The sequence below is a fragment of the Syngnathus leptorhynchus genome, chromosome 13 (genome assembly GCF_054491065.1).
Source record: "Syngnathus leptorhynchus isolate UIUO chromosome 13, UIUO_Slep, whole genome shotgun sequence".
Lineage (NCBI taxonomy): Eukaryota > Metazoa > Chordata > Actinopteri > Syngnathiformes > Syngnathidae > Syngnathus > Syngnathus leptorhynchus.
In genome coordinates this window covers 3,529,104-3,555,459 of record NC_141207.1, presented here as the reverse complement: position 1 = coordinate 3,555,459, position 26,356 = coordinate 3,529,104, and the positions used below count along the sequence as shown (strand labels likewise).

At 42.7% G+C, this 26,356-nt stretch overlaps 2 protein-coding genes across 4 annotated transcripts in view; both read left to right on the top strand.

The window, feature by feature from the left end:
* Nucleotides 1-225: 225 nt before the first annotated feature.
* On the top strand, nt 226-22,204 carry LOC147046957 (dynamin-like GTPase OPA1, mitochondrial). The gene is made up of 5 exons (XM_085928696.1): nt 226-393; nt 498-588; nt 12,173-12,364; nt 12,832-12,899; nt 21,955-22,204. The coding sequence occupies exons 1-3, from the start codon at nt 280-282 to the stop codon at nt 12,190-12,192; spliced, it is 225 nt and encodes a 74-aa protein (XP_085784822.1). The 5' UTR covers nt 226-279; the 3' UTR covers nt 12,193-12,364; nt 12,832-12,899; nt 21,955-22,204.
* Nucleotides 22,205-25,420: 3,216 nt separating this feature from the next.
* Nucleotides 25,421-26,356, top strand: part of hes1 (hes family bHLH transcription factor 1) — a 37,778-nt gene continuing 36,842 nt past the window's right edge. The window contains exon 1 of one of the 3 annotated variants that reach the window (XM_085927930.1): nt 25,421-25,566. In XM_085927930.1, coding sequence (XP_085784056.1) covers nt 25,508-25,566 — 59 coding nt within the window. In that variant the 5' untranslated portion in view covers nt 25,421-25,507. The other 2 variants (XM_085927932.1, XM_085927931.1) reach the window with 2 other exon arrangements.

Here is a 26,356-nt window from a genome sequence, read left to right as displayed (position 1 = left end):
CCTCCAAAAGCGTTTTGCTTTTGTTTTCTCAATTATGCTTGATGATGTCCGCATTATCTAGGTCGGGCAAGAATCAGTGTTTTGTGTGCGTGCACAAAGTCCTTATGACCATCGCCGGACAAGAAGCAATGTGAAGTATGCGTCCTCCTCAGCCGACCAATAAGTCTTTTAAGCAATCTACCTAATCACGAGTAACTTCCTGTTTACTGCTTTGATTGACAACGCTGGTCTTGTTTTGAGGTTGCTTGGGAGACACCGTGGGAGGAATTTGCTGGCTTCATGGCTGAATACAAAGGCAAAGACCAGGATGACATTTTTGACAAGCTTAAGGAGGCCGTGAAGGACGAGAGCATCAAGAGGCACAAGTGGAACGAGAGGGCCATGGACAGCCTGGTAAACAGACTGTCAATGTATTTTGGCCAACTGAAAACAAGGTCAACTATGTCAGCTGCCATTTGTAATGTTCTTACAATGTTCTTGTGGTTTGCGTCCATCAGAGGGCGAGCCCAGACAAGCTTGAGTGCGACACAACAAACCTTGATTTTCACTGCTGGTCTAAGAACATGGCATCCCCTATGGAAAGAGCAGGTTTGAATCTGAGTTCTGACCTTCCTGCGTGAATTATGGATGGACTGGTCCATGGGTTATCTCCAAGCTTCCAATCACATTTCAAAAACCTGCTTGTTAGTTTAATGGAAGACAAAATTATTTGTAGATGTGAATGAGTATGTTATATATAAAGGCAGTATAGAAAATGAATGCAATTTTTTTTTGCAGGGTCTATTATTGCAAAACGTAAGCGTTATCAAAATGGTAATAAAGCCAATTCTGATTGTGGAAAAAATACTCAGTAGGTGGCAGCAGTGGCCAAGAAAGCAACTCATGAACGTATTCTGACATAAATGAATAAACCCTAAAAAGCAAGCATTTATTTAATCTGTGAAATAACTTGTCATTGTTTATGCTTCTCTTAAAATTGGTATCCTGGCATCCTAATAAGAAATAATTGCTACAGTTGGCCAAGGCCTGTCTTTCTGTTTAATTTGCTTGACCAGGACTTAACCTGTCCTGGTCAAGCAAATTAAACAGAAAGGCCTTTATGAGATATATAATTTTTTTTATGAGATCCTTTGTACTGTCAAGCCTCTGTGCCCATATCCTTGAAAAGCAGGATGCAAAATTTATAGTTTGTCTAAATACACATGGATCCGGTGTTATGTTAGTGAACAGCTCTTTCAACCAGCTGGTGAAGCTTGAAGGCCAAACACACATTTACAGGTAGAACCACCAACAAAACAAGGGTTTCTCTCCCCTTAAAACTTGCACACTCTTGGGAATGTCAAGACCCGCCTCGCCTCTTAAGTAAAGCCCAAACTTTGTCAAACAGACTTGACATTCTCAATTCCCAAAACCAAATCCTACTCAGCAACAGATGTGGGAATGTAGTCGGAATCTCATGTGTTGTACAGGTTTGAACCATAGCGCACTCCCATGCATACTTCTTTACAGGGAATAAAAAAACAAGGAAAACTTGACAATGGCGGGTTGTTTGTATATGTATTCCCCGAAAACTGCTATCTGCCACTTAAATTGTCTGTTTTTGCATCCTAGCTATAAAAACTCTTCATCTTTGTAATGGCTGAATGGCATTTCTGGGTCATTAGCTGTCTGACACTTGTTCTGCTGAGGATGTACGTACTGTGTGTGTGTGCATATGTGGGCTCCATTAGTCCAGTCTGGACCACGTAAGGCGGATGGACTGGTTCACCGACATGGTCCAAAGCACAATGGTTTCTTGGAGCAAACTGCAAAAGTCTGCGGAAACATTTGACTACTATTCTTTTAAGTACATTAGCAGGTTTGTAGCCATGTTTATGGTTTGGCTATAGTTGCAAATTGGTCAAAAGCAGCAAAAGGGTATCAGCTAAAAAAAAAATTATATTCGTATTTGCATTGGGGAAAATGTGGAAAATAATCAAACTCATAGAGTCAAAAAGTTTGGAATTTAACTCTGGGAAAATAAGTATGTTGTATTATCAGTAAGTATTCTTTTTTTTGTCAACATAGAAAGGTTAATGGCTGATGGCAAATAGGAAAAGTGTAATGACCAAAGATCCAGAAATTGACCATTTTGTGATCTATTGGTAGGATAATGACAAAACCTTACCACTCATGATAATACTGAAATAATGCAAGCAAAAATGAGTCATTGAATGTCTACTCGCTTGCTGCCTTTGCTTTCGTATACGCTACATGTCAGTCAGACTGCCTGGTTGTGTGGCCATAGGATGTCCCACTCATCCCAGACCTCCCTCTCATGTCAGCTCATTGTTTGCCAGAAAGTCCAAAAGATGCTGGAAAATATGCCTGACACAGGAAACATTCTGGAAATTGTCAGTCAAGTTTTATAGTGATGTTATGTCAATCTGGTTTCAATATGGCATCCTTTCCTGTCACTGCCCAAACTTTTCCATGTCTCTGGTTGTCAATCAAAGATAAGTATGAGTACACACTGTTGACTAGTTAGGCTTCACTTTATACTTAAATGTTAAAATATTACTTACAATACTGTGAAGGCAGATTCATTTCACTTTCTCTTTTTTTTTTTTACTCAGGAAATATACATTCTAAAGATGTACAAAACAGAATGTTTCCATTCAAGTGTTGTACCCATCTTATTCAATTGCATTTATAACACTTACAAATGTGTGACCTCCTTTCCCTAATATATTGACAGGAATAAAATAACATTTATTTTTCCAATTAGGTCAGACCTAAACTGTGATGCTCGGATTAACACTGCCTATCGTACTTCCCTCTGTCTGTAGCTCTTGGTCAAAATCTGTCCAGTTGACCTCTTGTCTCTTATTCCCTGTAAAAAAACAGGCTGCACCTCCCTCCACCTGACCATGAGCACAAGAGGGGAAATAAGAGGAAAAGAAAGGAGTCAGAAGAATAAACACTTAACAAAGGCAGAAATCTACTCCTAGGGGCAGTCTGTAGTCTGTTAAGCTCTATTTGCCCCTACTTGCAGAAAGTATCGGGTTCCAAATAGAGGTCAGGTGTGTGCATTAGTGAGTGAGAGCGTGAAAGCAGTGCTAATCAGCGGTTCAAACTACAGTGCACGAGGGCGTGCATGCGTGCTAGTGAGCGTGTGCCAGACCAGCTGTATGGCACCTCGCCTCTGTTGGAGCCAGGCCCAGCCTCTAACGTGCAAGCACAGGCCTCTTTGGAGACCCACTGGGATGTCACTTGGCTGCTTAGCTGCACCTCATCAAAAAACATCATTTGTTTGGAGCGCACTGGAAAAAAAAAGTGCAGGACACCGGCACGTTGCCAGAATGATCACTTGCTAATGAAGTGTGAGATGCTTTAGAAAATGTACAGGTGTAGACATACTTCATCAGTCTTGGAGACTATTTGGAGCAAGTTTGGCATTCTTCACCTTTTTTTTTTTTTCCTTTTAAATGTGTTTATTTTTTTAAATTGTCTATTCAATACTGAGTATGAGCAGTATTGTACAGTATATAAGTAATGAATGTTCAAGTGACACTACTTGGATGTGGCATAGCTCCACCAGTGCAGGAGGTTCTCATTTTAATCAGTGACAAAAAAAAAAAAGATCAAGACCAGTTAAATATATAAATGTTTAATAGTTATGTTGTTTATCTATTGTTTCGTTGCTTGTTGTGAAATTTGGGACTGTGTATGTGGAGCATTCCTTGTCTTTTATCAATATAACGCATCAGGTATGTGTTATTTTTAATGTGAATGGGAAGAAAAAAAAAATCTGATGCATGCACTTACAGTCTTTCTCCTCATTTAATGGGGAAGAGGAGGAGTCTAGTTATGCTCTGGTTGTCTAGTAATGCTCTGGTTGTCTGGGCTTGCACACTGGAATGCCTTCTCTGCTTTTCCTTTTATCTCCTGCTTGGAGCAGCTACCTCCAGAGTGATTAAGAAAGCCTCAAAGAGAAGTGCTCATCTGTTGTCCTCAGCTCGAAAGGATGACGCATCATCTTGAGCTGCTGTGTGCACGTGCAGCTTCTTCTAGATGACATGTCGCAGCAGTTCTGTCTCTGGCACAAAGATAGATAGATTTTTTATATGGGTGGCTCATCAAGAAGACATTTTGCACTCTATTTATTTTGTTAGTCCATCAAATGAAATTTCAGATGTTTGTTTATTCAAAAGGGGATATTTAAATGTCATTTGTTTGCATTTTTATGATTTGCTGCACCACTTATTTTATGAATCCAAACTAAAAATATGTCATTTACCATGTCCCTGATTCATGTGTGCTCACTTTCAAAGATTCACATTTTTGAAAATAAAATAGGAGGAGATGGAGAGTTGGAATATCATAACTCCTCAGCATTATTTTTGCTTTTCTAAAGTCAAGAGAAATGACCTGTTTTGATTTATGATTATCAACAATGCTATGCTTTAAAATGATAAATGGTAAACTTAATTTATTTTCCTTACACGTGTATAGGAGGAATTTATGATCAGCTTTACATTTACCTTATAAAAAAATCAAATAAAAAAAAGATCAATTCCAAAAATGTATCACAGGGCCCCCCGCCCTCTCATCAACATTTTGTAGTTTTATCTCTCTTTGCTCTGTGGCTGACCTGGAGCTTTAACCTCTTCAGACATGTCCCTCCTCATCTTCGGCCACTCTTTTCCCCAACAATCTGTTTTCTAGATAAGCCGTGCAGGTAGGAGGGCTGATTCATGACTCTGTCACTGACATGGTGTTCAGTCTATCATCACTGCTCATTTTTGCTCTTGACTTGCTTTTTACACGGTGACAATCCACATTTAGTAACAAATCAAGCCTCATGTGGAGGAAAACGGGAGCTTTCTGTTTGTTACATTAAGAGATTGTCTTACAAAAGATGGAAAGAGCAGAATGTTCAACTGTTCCAGGTCCTCAGCTACACCGTGACCTTGGCATTCAGATGATGTAAAGTTTACGTGTGTGCGATGACAAGCCGCGTCTTGAATTTCATCTCTGGTCTCAAGCGACCTTACTGTGAGATACTGCTGCTGCTGTTGTCAGTATTTCGAAGCCTCAACCTTGGCACCTGACCTACTGTCGAAAACATTCTTTTCTTTACTATTCCCTCAATTTGACCTCCAGTTAGAAAGATTTGACAAATTTCTCATCCTTTAAGTTTCACGGAAACACGATTGAACCAAAACATTTGAAATGTCGATTAATACACGGGGATAAACTGACAAACCCAAATCGGAAAACCTTGGCCGGGGTAATTACAGGTCAATTAACAGCTTTCTGGTGCCGCTCTCTTTCTGCTACGCTCAGGCTTAGCAAGACCCTACAAAGTAAGAGTGAACGAGATATCATTTCATGTGAGGATCAAGCGGCGAGAAGTTCTTGAAAGAAGGGATTGGGCCTCCCTCCCTCTCTTTTTGTCAATGGACGAGAATCCCTCCACCCGCAGTAGCCCACATAACTCCCAGCATCTTAAAAGAAGGGGGCCTCCGGGATAGAAGCCAGAGGATTATGGGAATATTCATGACGAGATAAAGGGACCAGCGCTTGAATGACTATGTTTTGGGGCTCATCTCTTAAGTAAACAGGAATCTGAATGGAGTTTTCGATCGATGCGTCTGCTGTGTTTTGCCGCCTTACCAACTGACTTTAAAGTCATGTCGTATTTCTGTCGTGAAATTTAACTTGTCCGGCCTGGACAATTATGCAACAGGCTCCTTGTAGATAGATCATCTCTTCCGCTGACAAGAAGTATTTGAGGCATTTTTTCCAAGCCATTACCTTATCTGGTCAACTTGTAATAAACAATTTTTTTTTTTCCCCCGGGTTAAGCAGCTCAATGAGTCTGTGTGACATCGTCAGCCACATCAGAACAAGTTAAGCTTTGAAGCCCGAGCTGGGGGCTTTCCTGTGTTTTGATGGTCCCACAGTCGGCGGCCTACTTCCCTTACACCTCCTAAAGTCCTTTTCATCCATGTGGACAGATGTTGGTAATCCTGCTCTGATTGGCTCGGATTGAGTTATGTCGTCCCGCCGCCCCACTCGGATCACTCTCGGTCGCACTTGAGCCGAGCCTGTGGAGGCCCGTGCGCCGTCGTGCCGGAGCTCAGATCATGTTTCATTCTAGCCCACACCTGCTCTTTTGACATATCAGCGTGCCCCCACACAGTCTTCCTTAATGCCTCCATTAGGTGTCGTAATCTCCCTCGAATGCTCTGCCACCTTGTTGGAATGTGTTAACAGAAAATTAAAGGTTGGGATTTTGAGTTTTCTTCCAACTGACTATCGTGAGAGGAAGAAAGGGAGTGTTTATATGTTTGTAATGCTGCTGATGACAAGCTGTTTTGGATCTTCCTCGAAATGACAGATTTGTAAATGGTGGGAATGCATTTGTGTTCAATTGAAGCAGCCACATCACAGCCAAAACAATAATGGAGGAACACAGCTGTCGTTCGTGTATGTAGCTTTCGTGTTTATGATTCTCCAGCAAAGTCTACGTTGACATTAAACAGAGATCTTTTTGACGGTGTTCATTCGTTCATCTGTAAAACACAAGTTGAAAAATGCTTTAAAAAAGTATTTTACAATTCTGTTGATGGATGGATGGATGGATGGATTGATGGATGGATAGATGGATAACTTTATTGATCCCTAGGGGGGAAATTCAGTTGCCAGCAGTTAAATAGTCCATAAATAAACAGATAGACAAGATCAACATCGGACACAACCAAAACGATAAAAGACAGGAAAAAAATAGATCTGATTAAATGAGTGTCTTTCCCCAGTCAAACGTATTTATTTGCTTGCGATTCAATTTTCAGGTCTTGTTATTTAGCACTCCACATCTGTGCTTCTGTTTCAGGGTGCTCGCATATCTCCTAACAAGCGTGTGCTTTTCATCTGTTAGGAAAGAGATACTTGAGCAGCCGCGCTGCATCAAAGGTGCTACGCACAAGCCGTGGTGAGATTTGGTTTCACTGCAGAGCACGTGCATACTTGTCACCTTTGTCTTGACCTGAAATGGACACTTAGGACACTGTCGCCTTGAGCTTCAAACCACAATGATTTATCTTTCTGCAGTGGACTGTTCCATCTTTTTGTTGTCATGGAGCGTTCTTGCAGGAAAACAATCGACGGAGCTTCCCGTTTAGCCAAATGACCAGTATGGAGCAGCCAGCGCCAGTTTACTCATCAAGCCCACTTGTTTGAGTTTGTGCTCGAGGCAGATCAAGACAGATTAGCCGAGGGTGACGTGGAGTCAGTCAGGCCCAAATCTGCAGGCCGCCTTGCCAGCCTCAGTTGGACTTTGTTTAATCAGCGATTAAGAGCGCTTTACACCGCTCGCTCATCTCGTGCGACAGTACATGAGAGTGAAGGGCTCGCTCGTCCGATGTGTTGTCTGGACAATAGAAGTGCGATCATAAGGGGAAGTGACGGTTCTTCCCGTAATCTCCCTCTTTTCTCTTTCATGTGAAATGTTGTTGTTATGCTATCTCCTTTTGACCATTAGCAATGTGCCCGCCGGTTACATATCACCACACGCTTTGATGTGGCTGTCCCTCAACGGGAAAGACTGCACATGGACATCTTCATCATCATATGATGTGAATGGAGGGCTGCCTTTAAGGTTTGACTGTTTCTGTCAGCATAGACCATCTGCTGTTTTGGTGTGGATGTGACGGAATCTTTACCTGGAGGGAAAATCACACTGACAGTTTTGGACTACTGTTTGAAGACTTTCTCCACTTACAAGCATCCTACAAACCAAATTGATTTAGTTCTTACTGGACAGGTTAGGCCAACCCATGATTTCCCATAAACAATTGATTGTTTTTCTGAGGATATGAATAAAGGGTCATTTGTTTTTATGCAATGAGTCAGTTTGACGTCAGTGGCTGAACTTTAATGGTGAATGATGATGAGATAATGATTCATGTTGCAGATATGCCTCGTGTTACATTTTTTAAAATCCTCTTTAATTGTCGTACATTTGTAAGAATGCGGAGTCTTTCAGCAAAAGTATCTTGACTTACGAGTTTCGAATTTGTTTCATATAACTTTCGGATATCAAATAAATTTCAATAGGGCTTGAATGACGGGCAGATCAGACACCTGAGTTGTTTTTTTTTCCCCACCGAAGGGGGCGGGGCAAAAACTGTTGTGACCTGAGGCTTTGGACAGCTCTCATCAACATGCTTTTTCTCTCGGTGTGGCAATTTACTTGCTGCGTGTTGTTGTTCAGAAGGAAAAGTGCCTAATGACTATGTAGCAGCTGTGAAAAGAAAGCAGGGTGTGGGGTTGAAAGTCAAACCTCCGTCAGCATGCCTTTGTGCTATCACATGGCCACGTTCTGATGGCAGGGAGGCATACCGGGACACACTAGACGCCATTAGCATCTGCAAAGGCCGTCACGTTGACTAATAGCCAGCGCTACAACGGCATACTAGTTGAGTTTGTGTTTCTCCCTCAATCCCCTTTATGCTATACACACAAAAGCTGCCTGGCCAGACCTGTCAAATGTGCCACAGAGGCGGATGTGCACAAAGCATCATTTCTAGTCTTTCTTCCCAATAAAAAGAGCCCGTCTTGTTCATTTTTTTTTTTTTTTTTCCCCAAGTCCCTCACATTACCACATGGACACATTTTGTCTTGTGGCAGTGGGCGTGGCAGTGGTCAGTGTTTGATGAAAAGTGAGGGTAGGTCTTGGGAAGGAAAGCAATAAATAGTGAGGATTTGATTTTGAACGTTAGCAGCAATGTTTGCCCTTTTGTTGGCCAAACGGGCTTTGTTGTCCTCCTCTCTTATGGAGATCTTAATTGAGCTCGCCGGATGGACGAGAAGTTTTGGCAAGCGTATCAACCCTCGTCAATGTGGTTAACCAATGATTAGCCTAATGGCATCGCTCCACTTGTTTTATGATGTATTTTTTCTTTTATCTCGAAATTGGTTGAGGCTGACAATGGTCATTTTTAAACCTGTTCAATATTAACATTGGCAAATCCTTTGGACAGAGGTCAAACCAAAGATTTTGTGGTTTTAATATGAAACAGACCGATAAGTGAATATAAAATGACCCAAAACTTGGTTAAATGTAAAAAATTTGTGGAAATTGTGGTACCTTCCTGCATTTAACTTGCCTAACCCTGTTTTAGGTACGAGGATTTTAGATTTTGGTTGTCTCATTGCTCACGTAGATGCTTTTCAAGTAGCAATGTTGTGTTTAGTTTTCAGTGAGATTAGAATAACATCGGCAAGCACTTATTGTCTACACTGTACAGGAAGTCAAGTGAGTCATTGCTATGTAGAGCCCACCAAGTCACTTGTCAGCACTTCAGTCAGCGCCGTTCCATCCACAAAAAGGATGTTAACGTAAACAGTCACCTGCCTGGTGAATCTTATCTGAGCCTCGAGTCCAGATCTGGCTTCTCGTCTCCAGCCGACAAAACGCCTACTGTCCCCGAGGCCTCATTCTTTTGCAGCGCCGTGTCACAATTGCCCTTTGTGTTCATTATGTCCTTGCCTTCTTCCCATTGCGCTGTGGGGTCCATTCCGTTGAATTGGGCCCGTGGGGATTTTAGCCAAGTCATAGAGGTTATTGACCTTTGTTTGTCACGCCCCTAACACACACACACACACACACACACACACACACACACACACACACACACACACACACACACACACACACACACACACACACACACACACGAGAACATATGTGTGTTTTGTGTGTGTGTGTGTGTGTGTGTGTGTGTGTGTGAGAACGCAATAAATTATGAGCAGATTTAAAGTTTCAAGTTGATGGAAGTGTGAATTCTTAGGTGGTCCAGTATGCGTTAATATATGCGCGTGTGCGTGTGTGTTTGCGCGTAATTAGACGATGACTGCGTGATCTCATTCATTCAAGAATTTGCAAGATGACCTCAGCGTCTCCCCGCACGAGACGTCACAAATGAATCAGTCCTTTGTTAAATGGTGAAACATCCCCCTGATGTGCTGTCTGCATTTTTTGTGCTCATCTCAGTTTGTTGTAATCTCCTAATTTGGGCACAGATAAACAGAAAAAAAAATACTTGTAAACTAGACTGGGCTTCCAATGATATGGAATGCATTTTTGTTTCATACACATTATAGCAAGAAGATATTTAGCAATAGGCCATTAAAAAATAAATTACAACAAAAAGATATTAAAACATGGTAATAAAGTACAATTAAAATACTTGATTAAAAATACACTTGTGTACATTTTTATACAATTGTCATGAATTCATTAAAAACATCAAGATTAAAGTGGCGGGAAAAGTTAAATAATTAATTTGAATGACAAATCAAAATATTAGTCACTGAAAAGGTTTTGGAAAATGTCATTGAATGTAAAAGAAGTTACTAGATACCTGCAGATAAAATATAAATGTACATATAACTCTTAAGTAATAGGTTTAAATGAATAAAAATCCATCTTATTGTATTTTAGGAAGAATTTGAGCTCATTTCAATTTATTTTGTGTACATGTAACACATTTTTCAGTTGTTTTTATAAATGTTTCAATTTGTTGTGCCGTTTTGGTAAAACCAACAAGACTGCAGCTTGTCCGTTTATTATAAAGATAATCTGTTCAAAAGTACCCATCTAAAGATGTGTCAAGATATCCTAAATGGAGCTTGTGTCACCAAGCGGTCAGTTAAACAGTGATTGAGTGATGTAATGCAGGAAGAGAAGCGTTGAAAAGGGACTTGTGTCTGTAAAAATGGGGTGGGTGGGAACTCTCTTTATGCAAAGTTGCCATGGAAAAAGTGATGGCGACACAAAGTGTTTCTTAATCGAGTGTAAGGGGGGGGCCGAGAAACTTGTGTGGGTTTGCATGGATTATTAAAGGGGATTATGTGGCCATTCATGGTAACCCGTGAGGGCGGCAGGTGAGGTGTGGCCTGAGTTGCCTGAGCTGCCTGAGCCGCCTGAGCCTTTAGGTAAACACTGATCCCGGTTGCCAGATAGATCCAGGCTGCGTTGCCAGGTTGACATTGTATCCTTAGATCGGTCACTTGTCATCGGAGGGGGGCTGCCGAGGACCACCTTTTATCGCCTAAGTGTCCAAGCAAAAACGGTCTGGTGAGGTTACTTGACTGGCCGTCAATAGTGTCTTAGCGGGCGTTAAAACCAAAAGTAAACACGCGCCACCATGTTGGCGGCATCGCACGACAAACACCATTGGCTGAGTCAGCGAGTCTTTTTTTTTTTTGGTCTCTTCAGGAAATCTTATTTCCACCAAGCTTAGGTGGTTTTAATTCGATTTCCATTCCCAAACAGGCCTGTTTGACACGGGTTCTGCCAACTAAATGGCTAAACAGGCTTATTTGCCAGTTTTCCCACCATTGTTCAAATTTAACATGCTGTGTGTCCCTTTACATTAAGACGAGGGAATTGCCACGTTACATGGAAAGTGGCGCCAAGAATTCTGTCATGCATATTCTTCAATGTTTTTTCACATGACCTTGATGCAAATGACGCTTCCAAATAGGATTATGAGGACCATTTAGGCAAATGAGCTCATTTGTGGCTATTTAACATATCACTGCTCCTTGTCCATCTTCTTTTAGCAAACCAACAAAAATGACTATTCTTAAATCATCCCAAATTTTGGGATAAGCCAGTGGCTCTACATCCATGGTGTGAAATTACACAACCATTTAAATCTTTTAGGATCTGCCTGTGTGTGTCTGTGAGGGAGCAATTCTAATTTGGGCCAGTTCAAAACCAAGAGCTAAGCAGAGCTGCAGTGTTGTTGGATGCACATATTAAAAGAGGCTCACACCTTTTGGGCCTGGATTGTCATTCTGCTGTCAAAGTGGGACGGCAGTGGCTTATTTGCCTCAAAACAGGAGATCTAAGAAGAGAAGGAAAGTAAAACCTTGTCACAGATGCGTGATTAAGACACCTGGAAACTGTCATTTTTTTCAAAAAAATGCAGAATGTGTGTCAATTTAGGTCCACTTGGCATACTTTGCAATACACACATAATATTTTGTCCTATTTTATCAGAAACAAACACTAATGTCATGTATAAAAACACTAATGTAACATGTCTCGCTCTCTTGCTCTGTTCCTGCATGCGTGTGTGCGAACGTGCGTGCGTGGGTGTTTATTCACCTGCAGGTCGCTGGTGCAGGAGATGAAAGGTCACCGCTTTGCTCTGCTGACCTTCTTTGACCTCCACACGTCTCCTCTCTGCACTGGCAAACATTGGAACAGCTAGTCCATCAGAAATGTTTACTGGTCACCTTAGAGAGCAACTTGACAGCTGATCAAACCACAATAGACACAAGAATGTTTGTATTGTGGGGAATGGTAAGCTTCTTCTTCAATATTCTTCAAATTGTTCAAAAATCAAATAATAACTGCATATAAACTGCCGGTGGTCACTGCGCATAATACTCGTATAATTTATTGTTTCAAACAGAAATCCGTTAACAATTTTCTCACAAATAACCACTGATAATAATTTGTGTGGTGTTGCTGATGTTGTCATGGCGACCACATATCATCAAACCTGCCTACTCTGTTATATTGAGCAAATGCGTACAAAGTAACAACACCTCCAGTTTGTCGCATTGGTGCCGGCAAAAAAAAAATAATAATCAGTTTGAAATTGTATCAAACTGCATGTTTTCAAATGAAGTGTGACAAAATATTTACACCTTGGTCAGCTAATTGTTTGTCAGCGTTGGTTCTTCGAGTGCTGCATTGTGTGCTGTCGGATGCTCAGCAATGTTTGCTCTGCCAACAATGAGTGACTGTAGTTGTCGTCTCTCCAGACACGAGTCAAACACACACACAAGCACTTGGCGGCCTTTCATCAGGCGATCCCTCAGAGAGGAGTGAGGTAAATAATGTCAGAACTCTAATAGGTGGATAATGTGCTCAGCCTCCCGACTGTCTCTCAGCAAACAGTGCCGCAATATACACACACACACACACACACACACACACACACGCACGCACACACACACACACACACACACAAATGATTTTCAGTGTCAAAATCAGGTCGGAATTGGGTCTGTTCTACAAGAGTTTCACTTTTTGAATTGAACTCATTCAATTCTTCTTTAAACTCATGGCTCACAGAAGATGCACAGTTGAAGTAAAACAACTATATTAAACTTAGGTTGTATAAGTTACCACCATACAAACTTTACAACTTATGACTAGTAAATGAGGATGTAAAATAGCATTATATAAAAGCCACATTCAACAGACTATTCGAAGATCAGATATCAATCAACCTTAAACAAAGCATGCATACTTACAATTGTAAAAATGACAAATCACTTTTTCAAAACCAATTTTATATTGAGAACTCTTATTGATTGAATTGCACTCAGGTGTCCCGGGGAATGTATTTCTCAGGGGATTTCAAAGTTGTACTGTAACCGGATCACAATATATACATCGCCTAAAAGTAACAGTGGGTTGCCTTCAAAAACTCCCAGAACACACCGCCCCTTAAACTCTCCAGAGACTAATTAAGATAGCCTATCTACCTCAGGCTATGTGCACCACTGCTCCCTCTATAACATACTCACACACTCGCATCACGCCCCACCCCCACCTCGCCAGCACCTCCAGCCACCTCATGCTCTCCGCGCAGACCCTTTGACCCCTGACACACGACCTCTTCGCTGAATGAGTACACGCAGAGCGGGACCCCCGGCCATTCCTGACACACATGCACGCATTCACACACACCCTCTGGCTGTGTATGACGTGAGCAATAAAAACAGTACGGACGGCTGGCTGCTCCGAAGGCATTGCACGCACGCGCGCACACGCTGCTTTAGAGGTTAGTTGCAGGTCGCCGTTTAAAGTCCCAACAGCTGGATGATGTAGGGCCCACTATGGAAATAATAAGTTATGATTTTTCATTATTATTATTAGACCAGACCTATGCAGTCATGAGTTATACTATGTATATGAAAAGTCTGCACACCCCTGTTCAATTGCCAGGTATTAGTATAAAAAGTAAACTGATGATTTCAAAATATTTCAACCATTAATTTGACCTTTAACTTATAGAACTCAATTTGAAAATGTTAAGAAAAAAAAAATAGACTTATAGCCTTATAAAACAGGCCAAGTCATAAGGTTGCCACCTGTCGTCATGCTCGTCTTTTGGTAATTGCTTTTATATTTGGGGAAAACACACCGTCTGAAAATTTGCATGAGATAATAAGACTTGCAATTAAATGCTAGAGTGCAAAAATTAATTTTAGTATAGGTTTTTTACAAAACTGGAAAGAACAAACATATTGAGCAAGAAACATGAAGCAAGCTCACTTTATTTGCTTTGTTGGGCCACATAAAGCATTGATTTTTATTTTATGATGTACAAATTAACATCTATATCATTTAAATAAACAGCATCATTTCAATAATACAATTTCTCTTTCTATCAAGAGATTTTCCTCTTTTTTCGTTTCAAATTTCCAATTTCTCTTCACACTGCATTGTAACAATTCAACAACAGCAGCCTCTGATCATCAGGAAACTTTATTTAAAGTAGGAAACTGTAAATCGAACACAGTTGTGCTGGGTTTTTGTTTTTCCTGGTCTCAGCACACATTTAACACAATCGTAACATCAATTATAAAATTGCCGTATATATGCCAATCCAGAAAGGCGGATCTTCTTCCACAAGTTCATTTGACAACAAATTCTTGCTCTGTTCATTTTAACAATGGAAAATGTTTTCAAAGGCTACAAAGTATTCGTGTTGCATTTGTTGTGCCGTATGGCGGTCAGTCTATGAGGACATCAAAGAGCTGGGCTCAGTGGCGCAACTCCGAGAGGAGGATAAAACCAGAGCAGGCCTACAAAACTAAGAGCAACCTGAATGGCGGCCTGGCCCAGTAATACGGGATCATCCCTGGTGTAATTCCTCCCCCTGGCCTCCTAACAATGAGACCTCGGACAAGAGAGGACACATGCGGGGGAGACGGTCCGGTGGTCCGGTAGTCACTGACCAGGTCGCCATGCCAACATCATACGTAGACGCACATGCAAGCGCTTGCAACAGTCCGGAGCCCTCTTGCCCTCCTTCCTTCCCATGCATATTCTAATTAGAGGCTTTGTGCACGGACGTGTCCAAACATGGCGGGAGATCACAGGTCATCACGGCCGCTGACCTCGCAGGCCCGGTAAGGGGGGGCGGGGGTGTTGTTAGTGCTTCATAATCGGCTCAGGGGCCGGTCCGAGTCCGGACACCAGTCGCGTATTGTCCGGCCAGCCGCCGCTTGAAAAGCTTTGCGGCTGAAAGGCCCGGCCGGGTCACACTGGCGGCGATGGAATCCTTTCACATGCCGGCGATACCCTTTTTTTTTTATTTTTGGTGGTTTAAATAAATATTTCTGTATATAGTCAAAGTGAGATAAGTATTAAACAGAGTTTAATGCTTGCAAAATTGTGGCATTTTGACCACTTGATCAATACAGCTTGAGAAAATCTTATGAAAGACTAATTATGTGAAGATTTGACTCTACGTTCAAATCTAGTGAGTATAGAAAAGTTGATAGAAATGCTTAGAGAAGAACGTGTGTCGGTATTTAAGAGTAATACTGTTAAAGATGCACACACTTCTCCGTGTTGACTCAGTAGTCAATTAGCAGCTGATAATAAGACTCTTGATGGACGCTCATGTGAGAGTGGCTGACCCCCCTTACACACACACACATAAATTCTATTACATGTGCTTGCTAGGCTAATTTCATCAAGTACTCTTTTGCTGCCTTGCACTCAGTAATCACATTTAAAGAAGAGCACCCACTGATCAACGAGCCGGGAGACGTGAAGTGTGTGTGTGTGTGTGTGTGTGTGTGTGTGTGTGTGTGTGTGTGTGTGTGTGTGTGTGTGTGTGTGTGTGCGCGTGCATTCAAAGTGACACAGTGCAGGCCGATCGTGGTAATGCTAAGCTTTTTGTTGCATGCATATCACGTACAGTATTAATAGTGGTTAACATCTGTTTACACTTATTACTGTGTCTATCTTTCACATTACAAATTTAGGAATGGTACGAATCAGGCCAGTGTATCAAGTAAAGCTAAGTCTGGGTAATTTATTTATCAACATGGGTTGAGTTCTCACACAGTGATGTTGTGAATGTGCCCTGTGAGTGACTAGTGACCAGTCCAAGGTGGAGTCTGAGTCTTTACCAACCCTACATGACAAAAGCAGTATAGAAAACGTTATTACAAGTAACAGCGGTAAGTCGAGCAGACTAATTCTATTTTCCAATTCCTTCACTTTTCTAATTGGACCCCAATCATCATTGCTTAACTTTTAGAGTGGTGCTTGCACTAGTTCACAGCAGGTTGTCAAAGTGTACTGGGTGGTTGACAGTGACAGTGAGAAAGGTCCAATTGTGCTTAAGTGGGAATCTTTTAATGAAGTGGGCTCTTCAAGATGGGAGACATCGCAGCACTCTTGGGCTAATAGGAGCTGCCAATGCAATCGCCTTCCTTTCCTCTCGGCGGCAGGAGAAAGGCCAGCAATTAAATCCAGCCAGGAACCGACGGCGATGCTAGGACCCGGGGCCCCAGGAGGACCCGGCAGTCCGAACATTTAATCATCATCTGACCTAGTTGCTGCTTCTGATAAATGGGCGTGGAGAGGGAAAGCGCTAGCCGGTCATTAATCTGCAGTCAGATAGGGACAAGCGCACACGGTTGCCGCCAACTTAATTGGCCACTTATTTTTGCACGAGCGGGAAGCTAAATCCAGACGGAGATGGATGCTCCTCTCTTCATCCTTAATTCACTCCAGCCGACTGCTAATACAAACAAAGCAAACACGAGAGGAGGAGGAGGAGGAGCTGGTCTCTGAGGATACATCAGGACTTTCCGTAACTCAAACGCAAACAGAAAATAGAGAGCAGACATCTGCCAATGCTAACTAGGATCCAGACATGTCTGTCTGACGTGTATGATCGTGCAAAGTTGTACTATTCCGCTCCAGCTTTGGAGGAGCCGCTTGGCCAACATCGCTTGACATTGATGTGAGTGGAGAGTGAGATACAATATCATCATAATACAACACCGCAGAAATGATACAATGGAAACTCGTCAGACTACAGTTGGTAGAACAGTGTAAAAGTTCACTCTCCCCTTGCAATAGCTAAATTAAAAAGGTTCTTGCTAGCATGGTATAATGAAAGTAACAAGCAAAATTGGGCAATCACTGCAGAATTAAAAATAGCTTCGATGTTTCTTGAGAAGAGGCCAGGTGCTCCTCCTTGATGACCTCTCATTTATGGTATATGCAATATGTATGATTTCCAAGAATGTGAGCAAGCCCCTTATCTGTCTCATCTCCTGCACTCCTGCGTGTCTTCTCCGCTTCAATGTCCAATCGGCACGTAGCGAAGGGTCAGCAGTCGTCCAGGTGGCTGGCCGCCTGATGGATGATGGGAACAGGCGGGGTTGAGCGGGTTGTGATAAGGGTCCTATCTTGACAGGGGCTTCCTCTGCGGCCCTGAGCTTGGTCATCGCTTGTTGACAGAGAGAGATGGATGCGCCGAATGCTCGATGGACGGATGAGGGGGGGAGATGGACGTCTTGTGGAACAAGATATAGCCTGTCTTGATGGCTTATCAAATCACCTCATCACCTCTGCACCCTTTTTTTCACCACTAGGTGGATATTTGTTGTCATTTCAAACAATTGGAAATGACAACAATAGATCAGATGTCCCCCCCTCCCCTCAGAATTGACTGGGAAAAATAACCCAATACATTTGTTACATGAAGTCATGGAAGTTATTATTTTTTTTTACATTTTTTACTGTTTCACATCTCACAATTTATGCTAGTGCCATTGGTGGAGGTCAACGCTCAATGACAGTTGAGCTGGTTGATGGCTAAAGGAGGACTGACCATCTGGTCGCTCTTCCGGTGTTAGTGCTGCATGGCTGATGCTGTATGCTGCCATCATGCCTTGGTGAATATAAGGAATTGGACTGAAGAGCAGCAGTGTGATCAATATGATCAATTGGGCGTCCCCACCACTAATTCCAGCTAATTGGAACTTTTCACACATTTCTCCGGAGTAGAATGGCTTCCCTAATGAGAGCGTCTGATTTCACTCTCAGCGGCCAGCAGCGGGATCCTGGCCCGCTTGACCCGTTAGGTCCCCGCTGGTCAGCGCTGATCCGGACAAAAGCTCCTGATTCAGCTTCATTGAATAGCTGCTCATCCCCTGGTCTCAGCAGGAGACCAAGGTCTTCTGAGCTTCAGACCTGACCCCGCAGGAGGGAAGCGGGCCAGGGTCAGGTCCCCGAGTCAACAACCCCGGACCGTCCTGCCCAGCGGCCTTTACTCGTCTGACCTCGTTCAGGCCTCGGCTGGGCCTCCAGCGGTGAGTCACGGGGTCAGTCTCCCAGAGGGTCATTGTAACGACTGTTGACCAATCACAAAAAAGCCCGTACGGAGTCCAACGGCGACCATGAAAGCAAAGGCAGAGCAACACCCCTGCCGCTGCGCTCTAATTTGGCAGGATGCTGCAACGTCAGCGACGGACGCCGCTCCAACAATGGCCGTGCGCCGGTAAACAATAATGTTTGTGCAAGCCTTCTTTCTTGGGGCCAATCTTGCACTCACAAAGCCCATCTGGCATCAATAAGATGTCCTCGGATTCCATTCAGCACATCACTCTTCACTATGGCTGCTTTTTTTTTTTAGCCAAGCTCCTCACTGGATGCTCGCTGTTGGCTAACACATGCTTTCGATCCGAAGGGTTGTGTGAAGCGGGTGGGAATTGTCTACAGTATAATTTCAAACTGTCAACACACTTCATAGTGTTGATGATGTTGACATTGGACAGTTTTTAGGACAACTGCAACACAAAATGAATAAATGGCGCTCTAATTTGTTATGGCAATGACGGAAAAAGTCAAACAAGCATAATTAGGTCAAGTCATTTATAGCACAACTTGCTTATATGCACGTTTCCTCCAGTTAACTTTACAAGGGCCACTTGTGGAACGTTCCTCATTCAATCCTGATTGAGGTCCATATGAGTCATGCTTGCTTAATATGAAGGAGGAAGTTTGGAACAAGATGTCCCTGGGAGTATTTTGTTGTGAATTGACAGGAGGGTCATGAATGAGAGTGAGAGCGTGAGAGAGCAGGAAGTGAGCACAGCAAGGAGTAGATAGAAGCCAGCGCTCTCCGGCGCGACGTGTCTTCCCTCCATCTGGGGCAGGAAGCCGGATTGTTAGTGAGCAGCAAGTGTGATCCGCAGCCCAGCGTGCTCGCGTCTGTGGAAGGGGGGGTCCAGCAGGAAGTGGTCAGGCAGGGGCTGTGACCTCTGGGTAATGAGCAGGAGCTCTCCGGTGGATTGTAGTTACCCGCCAGCATGTTGTCTCAATGCGTACACGTGCACATGTAGATAATCAAAGAGGCAAGATGAGGCGTGACTCATCGCAGTGACACCTCACTTAAATGTTAATTATATTTTTGTTAAATTTAATATCAAAGAATTAAACATTTTCATTCTACCCCACTCAATGAATGACCAACAAACTGTGGTGTGTTAATGCTTGTTTGTGGAGCCAAACCTGACTTTGGCAAAAATGCTTTCTTCCCATGCCTCTTGCCCTCTCACTGGCACACTGCTTATTCAGCTCTGCTATTGTCAGCATGGTGTGTGTGTATTTGTGTGTGTGTGTGTATAAACGAGCCACCCTCTGTTCCGTATGTTACTGTGTCAAATGAGGGAGTGACCATGAGCAACCAAAACAGTCAGCTAATAAGGTAATTCAGGAGGCTTGTCATGTAGGGATGTGAGTGTGTGCATGCTTGTGTGTGTGTGTGTAGTGAGTGCATGGAGGGGTGTGTGTTAGCTGTGGGGCAGCCAGCCAGGTTCCCATGCCGGACACTCTCTGCAGACCACTTGAGAGTGAGTAAGAGAGAGGAGGGAGGAAGAGTCTTCTGGGCCCAACAAAACACAAAGCTGAAGCCACAAGTCGTCCTGGGCGGCGTTCAGGTCCCACGCAGGTAGCCAGGCAAGCGTCGCCAAATTGTGCTTTGTGACACAAGGGCCCATTCAACAGGAACAGGATGCAGACTGCGGGATGTCCCAGACCCCTCGGCGCTGCACTCTGGTGTGCGCGTGTGTGTGTGTGTGTGCACGTCTGGCCCGCTTGTTGACTTTTTGGGAAAAAAGATTGACGAGGGGAGAACTTGGCTCATCTTGAACGCGGCCCTCGTCTCTTGTCAAAGGTCTGACAGTGAATGAACGCTTCACGGACAAACTCAATTAGTCGTCATGCACGTTTAAAAGAGGTGTCTGTCTCTTGCGACCAAAAAAAAAAAAATCCCCCCCTCCCCTCTCTGCTTTATTCGACATACTGCCCCTGATGAATGTATGGCAAACATATCTCTTTGTTAGTGGTGAGACGGCGGCAGACAGTCAAGAGGATGTCTGAAGCAGTCAAACAGAAATACACACACGCACAGACGTGTGACAAAGAACGAGATAATGTGACACAACTAAAGCGATGAATAATGTATTGAACACTTGCGACTATCGAGGTCGTGAAGAGGGGCTCTGTGGATGATCTCAAATTCACACGCGTCCCAGCGTCATCCATTTTTTGTTTTGTTTATGATAACGAGAGCTTTTAAAGCCGCTCCGAATAGAGTCCATCTTTTCCCCATAAATCCCAAAAGAGTGAAGAATTCGTAATTAATTGTGATTTTCCAGTTATGAGGGCTTCTATGATCCGAGAGATGATCCACGTTGTCTTTAAGTGAAGAACAAATTGATATATCTTATCATCATTATGACGAGAAGCTGTGTGCGGTATCTGTGCGTTCATCGTCATGACAACAGGGATGGAAAACAAGCACTTCCTCCGCAAATGCAGGCCCATATTAGGGGTTGGCGGCCGAAGGCCACTCGACAATAGCTTTTAATGTCATAGCTCAGTGACTGCTCTTTGTGCAGAAGCGGGCAGACCGCGAGCTACACAAAAAGTCCAAAGCAAAATGGATTAGAATATGTGTGAAAAGATGACTGAATCAAAGGCAGTGGATTGGAGGAGATTAGCTCAAGGGATTATGGGAGAAAACGACTCACTAATTACTTTTTGTTGGGCCACAAGATGAGATTTCATTTGGTATTGGGGGGGGGGGGGGAGCATTCATATGACAAACACTCATTGGAGTTATTAGTCTGGAATAGGTAAATGTGAAATATATAATAGATGTTAAAATGAATCTATTTTGAATCCTATACTGTAGTTATTCATAGTTGGATGCATTGGAAAAATGTAGTCAGCGCGGATTTTAACATGTGCATGTTTGAATATTACAATAAATAAATGCAAGTAAATCTATAAACCCAACACAGAATAATACAAATCAATCATTAATAGATTGTGCATATTTCATTATGGCTGTAATGTGCATGTGCAAAATAATAGTAGCGTTCATAAATAATATTGTATGGTTAATATTGATTGATCAGAATTTATGCAGCTAGATATATTTACTACACTACATTTTAGAATTTATTATTTAGTCATTAAAAAAGAAATCATAACATCTTAATGAATGGCATGCTCACTTTTATTTTTATCACAAATGTGGGACTGAGTTGTGTTCTCCTTTATTGAGTTTGATGCAAGAAAGCCAAACATTGCCCCACTTTCAATGCATCCATGTGTATGATTCTAATTCCTCAACTCTCTCTTCTCAAGTCCTTTCTGTTGTCTGTGCAAAGAAGGCAAACGTCTTAAGTATTTTTACGAGGAAAAACAACAACAGTGAGCCACTCCAATCTGCAATGTGACTTTGTGATGTGCGCTCTTTCAATGATTTGGTCAAAAAAGTGGAGTGGAGGAGCTTATGAGATGTCTTGTGTGGCGTTTGCTCTCCTCTCCAGCTCTCCAATTAGCCACCAAAAGAGTCCAGCCAGGAGAAGAGTGGACAAAGGAGCCGAAAGGGGAGCGGCCAAAGCCAAAAAAGAAAAACAAAAACACAACAATCAACAAGACCTCCCGTCATCCTTGTGGGGGAAGACACCCACACACACACAACCAAAGTCTGTGGTGTTTTCAGCGCTGCGGCCGTTGCTGTGGAAACCAGGAGCTTGTTTGATTCTCCTCCCTTCTCTCCTTGTGTTATTTCTCATTGCCCACTGCCCCCCCCCCCTTCCCGACCCCCTCCATTCACCGCCTCCTTTCTTCTTCGGCTAAAACAAAGCATCGGTCTGAAAGGACTCTGAGGTAGGTAAATGTATTCAGTGACACCGGCCGGATGATTCCATTCTGCCCTGGCTCTGTAACATTTGTTTCAGGCCTTGTCTGAGGGCAGGGACAGCGTGTTGGCTCTTTTGTCCCCCGCGCCCTCCGCACAGCCCTCCAGTTAATGGCAGCCTTGTCCCGGGCCGCTGGACCAGAAACCTGCAGCCTTGCGGGACCAGACGACATGGTGACACGGGAAGTCGGTGTAACGGGCGAACATGATGGAGGCTTCCTCGTGTTACGTACTCAGTTTCTTTCAGTTAAAGATTGTTGGCCTATTCAACAACAAAAAAGTCACAGTACCATCAAGTGGTGCGGTTCAAGTCAGTACGGTCCCCTTAAAGGGAGTTTTTGAATGTTTTGGAATGTTTTTGAATGCTACCTCACAGGTGTCAAAGTCAAAATCCAAGGGTCTGATTCAACCCAACACATTATTTGGTGCTTCATGATTCTGACAGGAATTCAGTAACGGAATTGAAATTTTCTTCACTGTATATATTTTGAACCGAATCTTTTCCTATGACAAAATGAATTATTTCACTTGACTCCCTGAAATTGACCAAATGCTGCAGGTGTAACTTTCTTTATGTGCTGAGGTCAATTTGGCATCCTGACATCTGCCAAAGCACATTTTACTGTGTCACACAAACCATTACAATGCTAGAAACACCAAACATTTAAAACATAATCTTATGTCATCTCAAAATGACCAGTCATGATAAAGTGGAATCAAATATGTTAAAAATGATTGACCTAAAAAAACAACAAATATTGTTCATCAAAACACATCAGAAGTTGGTCAGCTTCCCATAATAAACTGCATTGGACTTTAAAAATGACACTGTATATGTTCCTCATGCACAAGTCAGCATTCTTTGTTCTCCCAAGTTACTCCTTTTTTCTATAGACGTCGAGTGGCCAGGTGCTGGTAGAGAGGGTGAACTGGATGGCTGCTGGAGGGCGGGGGCAAGTGTGGGGGACATCGGAAGGCAGGCACCCTGCTGCTATCTGTCGGGAGAGGCCCCCGCCCGCCGACGTTTAGAAACGAGGGTTCCTTTCCCCCACTCTTTTACTACTGGCTGCTCAAGAAAAAAAAAAAAAATCTTCACTTGTGCTGTGAGCACCTCTCTCGCTGCGAGAGGAGTGACTAATGGTTCAGAGAAGCGCACCACACTTGACTTTGGTAATCTCCAAAACTCAAAGGATATGTCAGGGGCTCAGTAAAACAAACCACAACAATTAAAAAGCCTCAAAAAAATTCAGAAAATGCTGATTAACACATGTTTACTATAGGGGGACGGGTTGAAATGCGGAATATAAATTCCTGGAAAAAATACAAAATACCCTCAAGTCAATTATCTGGCCTGGCATCTGGGGGGTCCACACATATTTCAAATGGGGCCGGTGCCCTCGCCCTAGCCCCCCGGCCCCCCTTTAGCTCCGCCAGTGGCTACTCCTCCTAGTGTGGCTCATACTACAGGAAACAAATGACTTGTATATTTATTACATACAGCAAAGATTTAGTTTTTAATTCTGAGTATGCTACTAAATTGAAGGTGCCAGACTTTTAATTCCTGCTTGTGTACTGTTAAAACTAATAAAAACCGATCACTTAAAACTGTATGATAAAGTGGGGCCACGACCAATGAACATGGATTCATTGTATATTTTTATTTCAAAGTTGCTCTACTTTTAATCAAAATTCCTCAGAAGCTAGAAACCACCTACCCCAGCTTCTCACTCTTTTCCTGCAACAAAATCTGCTCTTGTATTGGGGGGCCGCCACTACAAACTGTGTATGAGAGGATTAGGGGCTCCTTGACCGCTCCTTCAAATGCACTCCCAGCATGGCCGCCTCGGTTATGACCATTAGATACCCCGACCATGAGGGGCACATGAAAGGAAGGAATACACGCGGCTTTTCCCAGGGCCAAGTTTGACCACACGCCTGGCAAAAATGAATGTATAATCCGAAAGCTGACAAAAGCGAGAAGAGGAGAGTGTTGTGCTTGCTTGCTGAGAGAGGCTTTATGTTTCTATTGCCTTCATTGAGCTTGCGAGTGCAATAATGATGATTCGAGGCCAGATTAAAGCCAGGAAAAGGGTGGTGTAATCTGGAAAGTAATTGAAGGGCTTTCTTAATGGGAAAATTCTTGTGCAAAAGGGACTTCAGATGAGAGGACACACACACACACACACACACACACACACACACACACACACACACACACACACACACACACACACACACGGAGTGGTGCATGTGTGCTCAATGGTGCTGCAGGCATTGCAAGGTGATCCCATACTTTTTATCCTGACTGCCTTTTCTCTATAGGTAAAAATGCTTCGGGGCACAGGATCTTAAAAAAAAACAAAAAACAATAACACAGATACCTGTTTGTACTTTTTGAGTCAAGTAAAAGGTACAAATAATTAAATGAGTCCAATAATTGGTATATTATTGAACATTCATTTAGATTGTACCTCGAGGGATAGAAATGGACTGTTCCTGCAGTACAGCTCTAGTTCTGTGTATGATAAGTACAAATCAATTTTATTGCTGAGTCTCCCATCACACCTCAGGTGCAGCCATGACTCCTCCTGAATATTCCCCACAGGAGCCATACGAGATGCTGACAAATCCCCGGGACATCCTCAAATGTCCCATTGCCAGTTCTCTCTCCCTCAGGCAGAACGACTCCCCGTGCTGCCATAATCTCTTGTGTGTTCATCTCAGGCAAAACAATACGTGTTGCAGACAATGTGAACTTCTGCACGGATGGGCCCTTGGGGAGATGTGCTCATCACATTTAGGTTTGGGATTAAGTGAAAGTTGCTGAGAGATGGCACTGTAACTGAGGCATGGGAATAGGAGGGGAGGGACCCAAGGAATTGATGTTTAGGAAAAACTCCCATTTGACTCGGAAACCTCTGAAAATTAAACTGGACCAGTCAGAGCATCACTACTGCTCCATCTATATCTTTCTATCTATCTTAAATATTTACCAAAACGTATATATTTTGAAATGAGCAGAAATTTTATAGACTTCAAAATAAATATTTAAATACTGACACTGTTATTTGAGTTGGTCACTGGGTGCAGTTCTTATCTTCGCCGCTAGAGAACAGTATTGGTTCTGAAAGCTGCATGCCAGTCTAGAGGAACCTTTAAACCGACCAGACGCATCTGCAATGAAAGGAATACAACTAGGAAGTAAAGCCCATTGGAAAAGTGCGGATTTTTTGCAGAGGTGACAATTTTAACCATGCACGTTGTGCATCTGATTAGTGTATGTCCATATCAAATCTATGTGCAGGAACAAACGATTTGGGTGACAAACATTAACTTCAGAGGTAGCCTATTACTATTTGTTCTCTCATCTGGTTAACTGGGCAGGTGAATTGTTTATGATCAGCGCTTACTTTTTAACCCAGCGTTAAGGCTGCTTCTGATGTTACCTGATGTTGAGTCTCAGGTGGATAACCTTTATCTTAACTTTGGAATAGGCAGTATGCCTTTCTTATTTTTTTTTAATTTTTTTTTATTGTGTTTTATTTCTCTAACAAGTTAGAGTATTCTGTAGTTCTTATTTATTATAAACATAAAATTTGTTGCCTATTTATTTTATTTTTCTACTCTTAAACGCAGAAACTCATCAGGTGTGCTTTGATTTTTTTTTTAATTGGACTGAAAATTGTTTAGTACAAATAGTGTCTTTGTTCGTATCAACGATATATCAGGCAGAAAAACTAAATGACTTTTGTCTGCACTTGTGTGTTATCAATGACAGGAAAATTAAAATACAATTGGGCCACATTACATTTCTTCAAGGAGTCACAGGTTCATTTATTGAGGTCAGCCAGGCCACTTAAATATTATTGTAATATTCAAAACAAAACGTCTTTTTGATTCAATCCAACAATAAAGCCACGACCAAATCAAGTTATTCAATTTTGACATCAAATAAATAGTTGTATGCAGACCCCCCTCCTTAAACACGACCCCTATCTTTAATTCTCAACCCCGCCTCAATGAGCCCT

Coding starts and splice junctions, on each gene's coding strand:
- LOC147046957 (XM_085928696.1), top strand. CDS start 280: ATGGCTGAATACAAAGGCAAAGACCAGGATGACATTTTTGACAAGCTT. Junction 394..497: donor AGAGGGCCATGGACAGCCTG/GTAAACAGACTG, acceptor TGCGTCCATCAG/AGGGCGAGCCCAGACAAGCT. Junction 589..12,172: donor ATCCCCTATGGAAAGAGCAG/GTTTGAATCTGA, acceptor ATTCACCTGCAG/GTCGCTGGTGCAGGAGATGA.